A 12,237-nucleotide genomic window follows, 5' to 3' on the forward strand; every position below is an offset into this window, starting at 1 on the left:
GGGAGGGCGCCCCGCAGCCGGGCCCGGCAGCCGCCGCCCACTCCTGCAAGGACTGCAGGCTCTTGACGGGAGAAGTGTCACTCTCCAGACTCAAGAAAATATGTTTCTCTCTCCCTCTCTGCCAGCATTATCGTACCCACACCCCTTTGCCATCCACCTCAAAAATTCAAGGCGAGATGGAAAAAACAGGCAGAAGTGCCTGCGTTTGCTACGTTTGCTTCTGACGCCAGAAGGGATTTAGGGATATTACCGGCAGCTTATTTAGAGAGTCCAAAACCACACCAAGAGCAAAATAACCGAACAGGAAAAAACACGTTGGGTTTAAGTGCACAGTCGGCCAGCATCAGTCCGGGAACCGGGGTAAAGGCTGCTATGGCTATTCCAACAAATTCCCGGGAAAGGAACCACGTCCCTCTCTCAGAAAAACGTCCCGGTTCGTGTAAAACACAACTAATGCTGGAAACACACACATACAAACATACACGTGTATTTATACACACATCTCTCTCTCACTTTCTCTCTCTCTCTCTCTCTCTCTGTCTCTCTTATTTATATAGGGCACTTTTTATGGATAGTGCAATGGGAAAGGGCTGTAGCACGCCGATCTCCTTACCGCCGGGAAAGAAAGCGGGGACATTTCTCGGCCCGGAGGCTCTCTCTGCTCCCCAGCAGCCGGGGCTAGGGAGTCTCTTCTCTCGCCGAGCCGAGCTACGCACAGCACTCGCACTATGGTGCGTGGTGCCAAGGCAGAACGGTCCCGATACCTCACCCCCGCTGCTCCTCTCTTTCCGAGGGGTGCTCCAGCTGGAGGTGAGGTATGGTGTGGGCAACGTGAGACTATCCAGTGTACAGCTTTCCTTTCAAAAAGCTGACTTCCCCGAAGTGATAAACCCCCCCAGCGATCGCGGATTTTACCCCGTTCACAGCCGACACTGCTTCACTGCGTCCCCTTCCTCCGGGTCCGGGTCGCAAAGAGCAGGGGCCACGTCCCGCGGGGGCCGGGTATGGCCCCGGGAATGGGAGAAGGGAAAAAGCCGCTGTGAAAGCACAGGGGCACGGGGACAGGCTCACACAGTTTTCATGTGGTCGTCTTGAGCTGGCGTTGGGAGGGCGTCACCTGGGGAGGTTGGAAAACGATGTTCTTGCGGGGGAGAGACCGTGCGGTCCTTCCGTGTCACGGCGGGCGGACACACCGCCGGGCCCTTGGGGCAAGCACTGTTCATCCCCCGCTCTCGGCCTTTCCACGCCGATCCACAAATCATCCAGATTTACGGAGCCCAGAGTCTGTAAATTCCTTTCTCCACTTCCAATGAATTTGCACGTCCTTACACATGTCCTTAACCCAACGAGTGGGAGCTTGCAAGCATAGAGCCAGGCACATACACCTAAAGAAGATGAAATTCAGTGTGCACCTGCACATTCAACGAAAATACAAACCGGGCAGTACGAGTACAAAAACTATATCTGATTTTTTAAAACAAAACATTCCTGAAAGACAAACTAAAAATAATTTTTATCATTTAAATTACATATTCCCAATGTAATTTCACCTTTTTCATGCCCTCTTTCACACTTTTTTCTTCAGAGAATGTTCAGATTTGTTTGCAAATGAGAAACTGCATTTTATGCATGTAGGCATAGAAATACTGAAGGTAATAGGCAGAGAAATTTTAAACTTGAACAAAACATCCACAATTTTTTGAAAGACAGTTGTGCAGTTATTAATATAGGAAGCTGGTCGTGATAGCAGTTTTTGTACTTTCTACGTTGCTGTAACAGTGCAAATACAAAATTATTGTAAGTTTGCAACACCAATACATTAATAATTCAACTGCAATGGTTTTATTATTTTAATTAATTTTTCCATTCAAACATTGCAATTATTTAGTTTTGCAACTACATTTAGCAGGAGTGGGATTTATAATGCATAAATTACTTTATTTTCATAGTCACAATTTATTAGTGGAAGGTATAGATTAAAAACTGCAAGGTAGAAAAGGTACTTTATTAAAATTTTATGGAAGCCCCCATCTTAATCCCAAATTGTGTGCATGCAAAGAACAAACTCTTCAAATGTGCAGAACAACTGGATGCTATTTGGGTTGGTTTTTTTTGGTTTTTTTTTTTTTTTTTTTTTTTTTTTTTTTTTTGTTCCCTAAGTGACATTTTATCTTATTCTAAGTGGAGGGTGTTTGTACATATGTGAAGAGGGAGATAGAAACCATGTGGCTCATACTGTGATATCCAGAGACTAAGAGGCTGTTCACAGAACTCTGGATGAAGTAAGAGAGACATAGGACAAATATCTGCATGTTTTGACAATCAAGCTGGGATGAATTTCCCAAACTGCTGAGTGTTGCTGAGTTCATAGATATGGCAACTAATCAATGAATCTACACCCAGGCCCCACCTCGGCCACTCCATGCTGCCCCTGTGAAGTGACTGGCAGCAGGTCTTTGCAGGTAAAGGGTCACTAGCTTGAGTTAGGCCTTGGTTCCACTCTCGATCTGGGAAGCCAAGAGAAATTCGGTAGACGTCGCATGGACCTGGGGGGGAGCTTCCAGCTCGGCCTCCTGCCGAGGACACTTGTGCTTTCCCTGATATAGTGTAAGCATCGACCTTTACCACGGAGAGAAGCCCTGGTCCAGGGCGGTGGAAAGTCGCCATGCAGCATCCCCAGCAGAGCTACACGGGGTCCTTCACAGCATTTATTCTTGGACCTCTTGCCAGCAAACTGTCTCTGGAGGCGTTCGCATCACCCTTTTCTCCATCACTATGTCTCCTACAAGCATTTAGGTCACAAGTGTGTAGGTCTCCTACAAGCAGCAGGAAAAGCCCACGCTTCCCACAGCCCTTCTGTTTCCCTCCCTCGTTGCTGAACACTTTCTGCCTTATTAGGTGCTCAGAGATTAAGTAAAACGCCCGAAGACAAACGTTCCACACGGGGATATTTCAAATCTCATCGCTGGTGAGGAGGAAAATTGTCAAGAGAAACACTAGGGCACTGGTGGGGGCAAGTGGTCAGCAGCAGGGCCTGTGACATGGTCCCTGTGCCAGGGCCAAGTCGGTGACACTGGGGTCTCCCGATGGAGCCTGAGCCGCGGCTGAGAGCGAGGAGCCCCTGAGGAGTGTGGAGATGCCCACAGCTGCTGAGACTCTGCTTCGGTGCTCAGCACAGCGCTGTACGCAGCCAAACTCCCTCACCTTCCCTCCGGCTTCACGGCCGAAAGCAATCCCAGAGCAGCGCGTGTGGATTGGCTTCTTGCACACCGGGTGAAAGAACGTATGGACCGTAAAAGCCGTACTCGACTCCCCAGCTTGGGAATTCCCCCCATCGGGACTCAGTTGCCAGGAGCGGGGAGCTTCTGCAGCCCAGGCTCTGGTCCTGCTGCACCTTTTTCCTAGGCAGTAGCCGGGATTTGGGTTTGGAACAGCTGCAGGAAGGGACAAGAGATCGACGCGATTTGCCGGGCTGCTGGCTGCGGGCCGCCCGTCTTCCTCATCCTCTGGGCTTCACGCGTCCCTCGGTTCTGGATGGAGGTCCTGGCAGGGAGAGACCTTGTCGGACACCTACAGCTTCAGGGACAAGGACATCAGCGTGTACAAAAAAAAGGGGTATATGGGCAGAGTCGGAGCACGGCGGGGGAGCAGAAATGCCGCTCACCAGCGCGACTGGCGCCGCATCGTCCCTGGGTTACTCGTTATCGCTGCATTTGGCAGAAAACTCATGGAGAAGTCGTTCTAAAATGTCATTTTCTGACTCTGCCAGAATCCCGAAGGGAAAAAATTCCTCCGCGCCGAAGGGCATCTGCCCTTTCCGGAAGGCGAGTCCCATTTAGGCAGGCAGTGGAGAGGGGCAGCATTCTTCTTGAAGCAGCGTTCTTCTCCAAAGGGAAAAAAAAAAAAAAAAAGTATTTCCAGCACTATTCTGTATTAACTATTGCGGCGCCTCAACTTTGCAAATGAACTGGGTGGAGGGGTATTAATAGTGATTAAAATGCTGTTCATACTACACTGCAGCTGCAGAAGAGAACCGTTTTGCAAACGAAACCTAGGCAGCGAAAACCGGCCCCCTTGCCCTGCTAGCCCGGGCGCAGCGGCTGTTCGGCGGCCGCGGGCTGTTCTGGCTCGTCCCGCCGGGCTGCCGGGCCCTCCTGCCCCCGGGCGGTGCCGCCGAGGGGCTGCTGGCGGAGGAGCGGCGGCGCGGGCTGCTGGGGATAATTGCAATATGGCACTTGCGTGGTTTGCAGCAGCAGTGGTGGGATAACACTTTAATGTCCACGCGTGGTGTAAGCGGGTAGACCTCGACCCCGGATCCGCCATGTAAAAAAAATTACTGAATTTCATCGCAAAAGCTTTGAGCCGTAGAGGAAGAAACTTCCGTTAACTTTATTAAACTCTGTAACAGATAGTGAACTCCGTGCCCGGTTATGTCTTTGCTATTTCATGTCTCAAATAATGTGTTTTCACGCGCATCAATAATGCGACACCTCTGGGGTCGACGGTGAGGTCCCCCGAGGACCCACGCAAGGCAGGAGGGGATGGGACAGGGAGTAAGGGCAGCTCGGCTCTCTTCTCTCGTATCATTTTGTTGTTGTTTTTGTTGGAGGGTGTGTGTGTAGGGGGTTGTTCCCGTTTTATTATCTCAACGAAAGAAAATCCCCAGGGTGGTAATGACGGAGTTTTCTACAGGCAGTAAAACATTAAAATGGACACAAACCTTTCAGCATAGACAAAAAAGCTAGTTTCTCTTCTCTTCTCTTCTCTTCTCTTCTCTTCTCTTCTCTTCTCTTCTCTTCTCTTCTCTTCTCTTCTCTTCTCTTCTCTTCTCTTCTCTTCTCTTCTCTTCTCTTCTCTTCTCTTATCAGTGAAACCCCAAATACCTCGGTCTTTTGTGAATATGCAATGCAGGGGAAGACATGGTTTTGAAGGAAAACTCAGCCCTTCTTCACCCAGACAGACAGTTGTGTTCTGTGTTCTGCATGACACAGATGTTCCTACCTGCAGAAGAACCACAGGTCATCTTAGAGGTCCAGAACCACAGGGCATCTCAGACGTCCAGAGCAGCAGCCTAATGCATAGGATGAAGATATCCGTGTACACATTTTTGGACAAAGTGTTTTTGTACAAGCAAAGCTGTAGGAACTGGAAACCCTTAAAAATAAAGAATCGAGGAAAAGAAAAGATGCACTTCCAAGCCCAGTCAGGAAGTATCGTCACCGGTCTAAGATCCCAATAACAAATATTTACGGGATCGAGTTAACCCGAGGGAAAGGATTAGTGAACACAGATTCAAGCAAGAAATCTTCCTCCCAGCGAAGCCGTCTCCTTGCCGGTGCTCGCCGTCCCTCTCCCCAGCCCCCCGGACCCCTTCGGCCTCGTTCCGTGGGACTGCACGGCCGCAGCGAAGGAAACCCTCCCTGGCAGCCTCCCTCCACCAAAGAGACGAGGGAGGAGATCATTATAAGACATTCGTCATTATAAATCGTCAAGCGAAGTAGTGCCGTCAAGCGAAGTGTACAGGGGAGGTCCCCAGAGCCGCGCTTAGCTTACAGCTGCTTTTCGTAACAGCACGAATGCCAGGGACAAACCGGCATTGATTAAAGTCGCCGTGCAGGAGAATTCCTAAATTCCCCGTGTCCTTAGGTGTGCTGGGCTCTGTCGGCACAAGCGGGAGCTGGCGGCCGGCCGCCCACGCTGTGCCTGGCCCCCTCCCCGGCACCGAGCGGGACATCACCAGCGACACCCGAAACGCTTCTTGGTGTAAGCGACGGTGCTGCCCCTCACCTTTGCTGGCTGCGTCTCCCGGGTTCCCGCGGGAAGGGCTCCGTCACTCCCACTGCCGTGGCACAGAGAAACCTGCATCAATCAGTGCTCAAAAACGAAAGTCACGAGGAAAAACAACGCTTTCGAAGTCAGACTTGCTGCTGTGCGTCCAGGAATACGACAGAGCTACCAGGACTCTCAAACGCGGAATTCTGGTTACTTGAAAGAAGCTCGAAAATGCAATTATTCCTGTAGGTGGCACTGGTACTAGATGTTGCAGAAGCGGAGGCAGAAATGGGGAAAATTGCCTAGGAATTCCCAGTTGGTTACTATAATTTAAGGCAGAACAATAGAGTTGTTTATTTTATTTACTCTAAATTCATATAACATGTGACAAATGAAAACTCGATTTCTTTATTAGAACAAGTTATGCTTATAGAATCTAGCCCTCTGTAGCTTAATGGTCTGGTCCAAGAGAATTGTCTATTCCCCTATATGTCATTAAACAAATCCTAGTGCAAATAGAAATTAACTCAACGCTGCTCATTCAAGTCAAATACTTGCACCAGGAAAGCCCTAATGAGACACTGTCTGGTTTCCAGAAGGGTTGCTAAGTACGATTGGCGGCAAAGTTATTAAATCTGTCCAAGCAGCTAACACATCATTAAGACACCCCACCTAACTCTCCCGACCTCAACCTGAATATTCAAGAGAGGGTGAAAGGCATATGACAGTGGCACCGATGCCATAGACCAGGTGGAACTCCCCACGCCGGGGAGAGGAACTGGGCCAGCCCCAGGTCTCGGCAGCGGCGGGAGGCGTGGAAGGGTTTTGCCGGGGAAACTTGGTCCGCGGGGACGTCCTTAACCCCCGGCCTTTCTCCCGGTTTAGCACTGCTGCATTTATTTCACCTGTTCACCCGTCTCCAGCGTGTTCCAGTGAAGTACACGCACATGCCTTCACTGCAGAGGGTCTGTACGGACCCGACACGGCGGGCTCAACCCTGACAGTTTAACCGGGTCTGTCGGTCTCCTCCTTTCTCCTGAGAATAGGTCAGATGCCCGTACTCACTCTCCACGAGTCCTCTGAGTTTCTACAGACCCTGTCCTTCTCCCACCAGGCCGGGGACGGCTCCCCGCGGTGTCGTAGGGACTGAGAGCCCTGGCCGGGCCAGGGAACCAGCCAGCCGGGGGACCAGCCGGCTCCGAGCGGCGGGAGAAGCTGCTCGAGAACGAGCGGGGGGCTCCGGCCCAAGCCCCGACACAGCCCGACACCGAGTGGGCATTTCTGACCACTGAAGCTGAGCTTCCTTGCTTCTGCACGCTAGGGAATAGAGCTTTGCAAGAGGTTGCGTCCTTATCCCAAAAGCAGGACACCTAAAAGCCCTGTGTCTCCATTTCTTGCTATGTTTCGTTTTCTTCAGATTTTGGGTCTGTGACAACTGAAGTGAGTTCAAGACCCGATTGTATTTTGCCCATTACTACTTCATAAATATGCACGAAATGTCCAGACATGGCTCGTTTGTATCTGATGAAACTTTGTTAAACAAAATTTCATCCTGTTATATATCCATTCTCCGTCTTGTCCCTGACCTTAAAAGAATTTCTTAAAATTGAAATCACACACTCTTACACAACATAGCTCCCTATCTACCTGCCAGCTTGTGAGAGTTTCAGAGTTGTTGCGTGTATTTCTGTGCATGTTTGAGTACTACGTTAATTAGTTTATGCAAACACAAATGTATAAGCCGGTGTTTTTTAGCGAGATAAAATAAGATAGCAGCCGGTAACAAGAAACGCAACATCTACCAACGACGGATCAGCAACTTGTGCCAAGATCGTTCTCCAAACGCCCTTTTCCCCCGAAGAGGGGAAAGGTGGAAAACAGGGCCAGCCCCTGCAGCAGGACGGGGACCGGGGGTCCCCAAGGGCTTAGGGAGCTGTTGGGAGGCAGCAGTCCCTATGTGCAGCGGTCCCTAGCTGCAGCCGCCCGCCGGCTGGAAAGGACGTCTCCCTGTGAGCATCCCCCTTTTCTTTCGCACAAGAGTTTGCCGGTGCATGTGCTCTTGTCCCAGGCTACCGGGCGGGTCAGCACACCGGAGAGCAGGGAGTCTAGTCGGGTATTTTCAGGCTCGCAGGCTCGGAGAGGGAGCGTGAGCGGCCAGGTCAGCCAGGATCTCGAGCAGCCCCGCGCCCTCTCCCTCTGCCTGCTAAGGCACGCTGCCCTCGCTAACCTACTGCGCTCAGCTATTTTGCGGCATAAGGAAATGCACATGGCAGCCACTGATGCGTGGAGGCCTCTTCATCCTGCGTTTGGTTCATCGCAGAAAACGGGAATGATCCCTGGAGATTCAGTGGGATTTTATATGCTCACGTGCAGGAATAGCTCTGTGCAAAATGAAAGCCCCCTTTCAAAGCTCCGTGGGTCTCATCCCTCTCAATTTCATACAGCACCTTCCCTCCGGGATGGGTCACCTCCGGACATAACTCGAGGCTCTAGCTGAGCTGTCGCTAACCTTCCACCTGCCTCTGCCCGCTTTTCCCTGCCGGACCTTCAGAGGTGCCCAAAATCTCCTCCGACACCCACACCGCGTTATCCCTTCACCTCGACTCTGGCTCCAAGACGTTCTTTGCCCACCAACTGTCTGCATCGCTTCCGGGGGAGGATTTCGTGGCTTTGAGCCGCATGGCAGGAGCTGGGGGCGGGGAAGACAGGGCAGCTGCGACAGTCGCTCCGGCCGCCGCACCACGTCTGCCCCTCAGACTTCCCCACGCCACCTGGGAAAATACGGCCACCCGACTACATACACGGCCTGGAAACTGTCCTTTGGGAAGGATCGGGGGACTTCTGCTAACAAAATACGTTACCATGTCGGCATCCTTCTGCCTAACACCACCACAGTAGCTCACTCCCCTCGAGGAAGGTGAGGAGGTAATCTCCTTTCCTCCCTTAAAAAAAAAAAATCAGTAAAAATCTGCAGCTTCAAAGAGGCGCTGGAAGGGGGGGGGGGGCGGGGGGGGGGGGGAAGTGTGCTGCGTTGGATTTGTCTGGTTTATTCCTACAAGGGGAGAGCGGAGGCATCTGGGGGGCAGAACGAGGCACAGAAAGGCCTCATGAAGGCGGCTCTGAGAAGGAGCAGGACACGCCGAGGTGAGCACGGCGGCACAACGGAGCCTTGCCGGAGAGATGGAATACCGCAGGGTCCGGACTCTGCTCTCAGCTGCGGGAGGTTGAGCACGGTCTGGAGGCCTGCCCGGTCCCGGAAAGCGCCGGAGAAGGCCTTCATGGGCGGGGGCAGCCGGGGACGGCCAGCCGCCGCCTCGCCAGTACCGGCCGCGCACAGAGGCTGCTGCAGCCGTACACGCGATTTGCAGCGGGCAGCTCACGCCGAGTGTGTTTTGTGGAGGAGAGGAGACGAGGGAACAGTTTGAGGGAGGGAGAGGAAGGGGAGCGCCTCTGGCTCCCCTCTGCGACGCAGCTGTGTCGGGAGACGGCAGACAAGGGCAGCGACTCCCGGGAGACACCAGCTGCCGGTACCCGCGGCTTCGGCCGCTGTGCGTGACGGCACCGCTCAGTCACTCTCTCGGCACGGAGGGAAAGGAATGGAAGGGGAAGCCCGGCTCCTGTCTGGCACTGACTCGAGTCTCTGAGAGCTTCCCCCGTTGTATTTTGTCAGGCCGGGGATCCCGCGGTGAGGGCGCGGGTGCGTGCCGGGGCAGCTGCCGGCTGCTCAGGGCGAGCCCCCTGCCCGGGCACGCGTGCCCTTCCCAGGTTGGAAAAGCCTCGACCCCGCGCCCCCCGCCCTCCCCTCCCTGCTGCCTTTCCTTTCCGATTCTACAATGATTTCCTACCTGAAAAAAATAATCTTTTTGCCAGGCAGGTCAGAAGCGATCAACAGTCTGTTGTATATTATGTTTTCATATTCCTCTCGTCTCCCCCTGCCCTCTACCGACTCACTGTAGATCTGACCTTTGGTATTTCAGCCCACACTCAGCAGTTGAATGGAAACAAGTTGAGCACGTTCACTTCTGATAAACATTATCCTTAAACCACTGGAGACTCGAGCAGAGTAAACGAGCTTTTCCGACAGGACCACATCAGGAACACACATTGAGAAAGGGAAAGAAACAAAATATCCAGGAGATCAGAGGCGGGCTCGAGGGTGCAGGGGTGGGAGAGGGAAGGAGGGAGAACAGACAGGTTGGAGGACACGGTGGAGGGGGAAGAGAAGGACCCAACTGTGAACACCATAGACACAGATGGGAAGAAAAACTGCCCGGGCAGCGTGAGAGCAGCGCAGGGTCACGCCTGAGCATCCCAGCAAGCTTGAGGGAGCTTTAGAGGTGCCGAGCGGCTCCAGGAGCGGCGGCGTCGGGCCGTGTGCTGGCAGATGGTCCCCGGCCACACGCCACCGGACCGGACTAAAGCAATGGGAGTCCCGCGTGTTCGGGGTGGCCGGGGCGGCGAGCAGCCCAGGCCCCGTCGGGCTGGGAAGACACACTGTAGGGCGAGCAGCCTTGTCGGGGATTCCGACAAGAAACTCCACTGCCACAAGAAATACCCTGTTAAAGCGGATCTTAAGTTTTACGGATTCCGACCCCCTTTCACTCTTTAATTACATAATTAACTTAATTATGGCTATATCCAGGTCCCACTAGTTCAATGCTTTCTGCCTTAAAAATAGTCAGAGGAGGCAAGTTCACAACACAGAAAGGGGTTCTGGCTTCAGCAAACGCCTGCTAGTACTACTGCCTGTTCAAAATACCAGTGCTTTCGCACAGTGGCAGTTGCACGGCTGTGAGGAGCGCTCTCCGTACCAGGGATAATTCTATCTAGGTTGAGGAAGCGCCACAATTTACAGGTGCGATATTCTGAAAGGGCAACTCGTATTTTTGAAGACAAAACTGCCATAGAAAATTTTCCGCTGTGGTGGTTTGGTTTGTTGGGGTTTTTTTAGTTTGGTTTTGTTTATAGATTTTGGTTGTGTATTTTTTGTTGTAGTTGTTTTTGTTTTCTTTTTTTAATCCCTATGGAGAAAACAAGTATCCGCCGATATTTCGATCAAATGGAAGTACCTGTAAAAGAGCCATGATTACCTTCTTTTCACCACGAAACGTTTACAAAATGCCTCTAATTTCTGCAACATCTTATTTCTTCACAGTTAGAAATGTTCATTGAGATATGTGCAGGCTCTGAAATCTCACTCAATCTTTTTTCTAAAAATATTTTACATTTAAATTAAAGTAACATCGAGACAATGTTTATACACACCAGCGACATAAATTTTGTGATTTACTTGGTGATATTTCGTGGACTAGGATCACCGCCTTATTTCTTTTCACGTTTTATTTAATTTACAGAGTCTGTACCTTTGAGGGGGAAAAGCGAAAACAACAACAAAAGCAATAAACGACAAATAAGAACTTCAGGAGAATAATACAGGAAAAAACCAAAAACAACAACAACAACAACAACAACAAAAAAAAACAAGACAAATCCTCAGCTGGAGCTGAGAGCCCATGATCTCTGTGTGCAACATGATGTAACGTCGGGCATAAGACGCGCACACACAAAATCAGCTCGGGATCCGTACACCGCCAAACCAAACATTTCTTCCACGTACACGCCGTGACCCACACATCCTTTAATTCCTACCAGCTTTGTCTGTTTTTCTTTTGATTTCTAATATGTATCAGTGCCTTTTATAAAGCTGCGAGGCATTGACATTTTACGATTAAGCGCGGCGCAACATTTGCGTGGGGTTGAAAACAAAACCGGGGCCGGTCTGCATTGGGCAGCGAGCGCCAGCATCCCGGTGCCGGTCTGCAGCGGCCGGAGAACACAGCATCCCAGCGCCAGGCGCTACATGCCCCGTCCCGTCTCCTCCCAAGGCAAGGGAAATTGCAGCTCGTTTCCTGACCGGTTGGTGATTTTCACCAAAAATGACGCAACTCTCATCGCTCACGATCTTCTCGTACACCGCCCGCGAAAAGGTGATTAGCGAAAAGGTGATTTATGTTAACGAAGCGATCAAACCCACGAAATTTCTCTCGCGATCTGCAAACTCAAAGCGGGCAAACCGCGTGTGTGTCAAGACATGGCTCTGCTTCATTCGGGGAAAGGGGGAACCTCTCTGCCAGGCTCGAAGCCCCCTCTCCGGCTGCTTATCCGGGAAAAGGGCCAGAAAGGGCGGTGCTGCCTTGCCCGCCGACCGTGCCCCGGCCCCGCGGAGCTGCCTGCCGAGGCGCCGGCCCCCGCCGGCCCCCGCCGGCCGAGCAGCGCCCGGCCACGGCGCCGGCCCCGCTCGGCGCGGCCCCGAGCCGGCGGCGCTTCCGCGCAACTCACCGCCGCAGGTGCGGAGCCGCCGTCCCGGCGCGGCGGGCCCAGGTGCCGAGCGCGCTGCGCGGGAGCGGAAGGGCCGCCGCCGCCGCGCTGTCCGTCATCTCCCCTGGCCACTGGGAGGGCGGCTGG

The 12,237-nt window shown here is 52.3% G+C and overlaps 2 protein-coding genes and 1 long non-coding RNA gene across 20 annotated transcripts in view; 1 reads left to right on the forward strand and 2 right to left on the reverse strand.

Moving 5' to 3' along the window:
* NKX2-8 (NK2 homeobox 8) overlaps positions 1 to 12,216 on the reverse strand; it is a 61,530-nt gene extending 49,314 nt beyond the window's left edge. For 16 of the 18 annotated variants that reach the window (XR_014956053.1, XR_014956046.1, XR_014956049.1 and 13 more), the window contains exon 1: positions 12,112 to 12,216. The gene's annotated coding sequence lies outside the window, so the exon portion shown is untranslated. Of the gene's footprint in view, positions 1 to 915; positions 5,002 to 9,617; positions 11,234 to 12,111 lie in introns of those variants that run through there. The other 2 variants (XM_085582146.1, XR_014956051.1) reach the window with 2 other exon arrangements.
* LOC146767364 (uncharacterized) lies at positions 4,746 to 8,657 on the reverse strand. The gene is made up of 3 exons (XM_085582155.1): positions 8,371 to 8,657; positions 5,788 to 6,095; positions 4,746 to 5,071 (listed from the first exon to the last, which is right to left on the reverse strand). Exons 1-2 carry the CDS (start codon positions 8,634 to 8,636, stop codon positions 5,876 to 5,878), a joined length of 486 nt encoding a protein of 161 aa, XP_085438281.1. The 5' UTR covers positions 8,637 to 8,657; the 3' UTR covers positions 4,746 to 5,071; positions 5,788 to 5,875.
* On the forward strand, positions 8,548 to 11,240 carry LOC146767365 (uncharacterized). The gene is made up of 2 exons (XR_014956054.1): positions 8,548 to 8,689; positions 11,127 to 11,240. It is a non-coding gene; the product is annotated as an uncharacterized LOC146767365 (long non-coding RNA).
* Positions 12,217 to 12,237: the final 21 nt, after the last annotated feature.

Source organism: Lonchura striata, chromosome 5 (genome assembly GCF_050655825.1).
Source record: "Lonchura striata isolate lonStrDom1 chromosome 5, ASM5065582v1, whole genome shotgun sequence".
NCBI classification, from domain to species: domain Eukaryota; kingdom Metazoa; phylum Chordata; class Aves; order Passeriformes; family Estrildidae; genus Lonchura; species Lonchura striata.

What these genes read in the sequence shown, in the direction of transcription:
- LOC146767364 (XM_085582155.1), bottom strand. Translation starts at nt 8,636, where the DNA reads ATGGTAACGTATTTTGTTAGCAGAAGTCCCCCGATCCTTCCCAAAGGA. An exon ending in GTCTTGGAGCCAGAGTCGAG is followed by an intron (nt 6,096 to 8,370) that starts GTGAAGGGATAA and finishes CTTAAATTATAG; the next exon opens with TAACCAACTGGGAATTCCTA.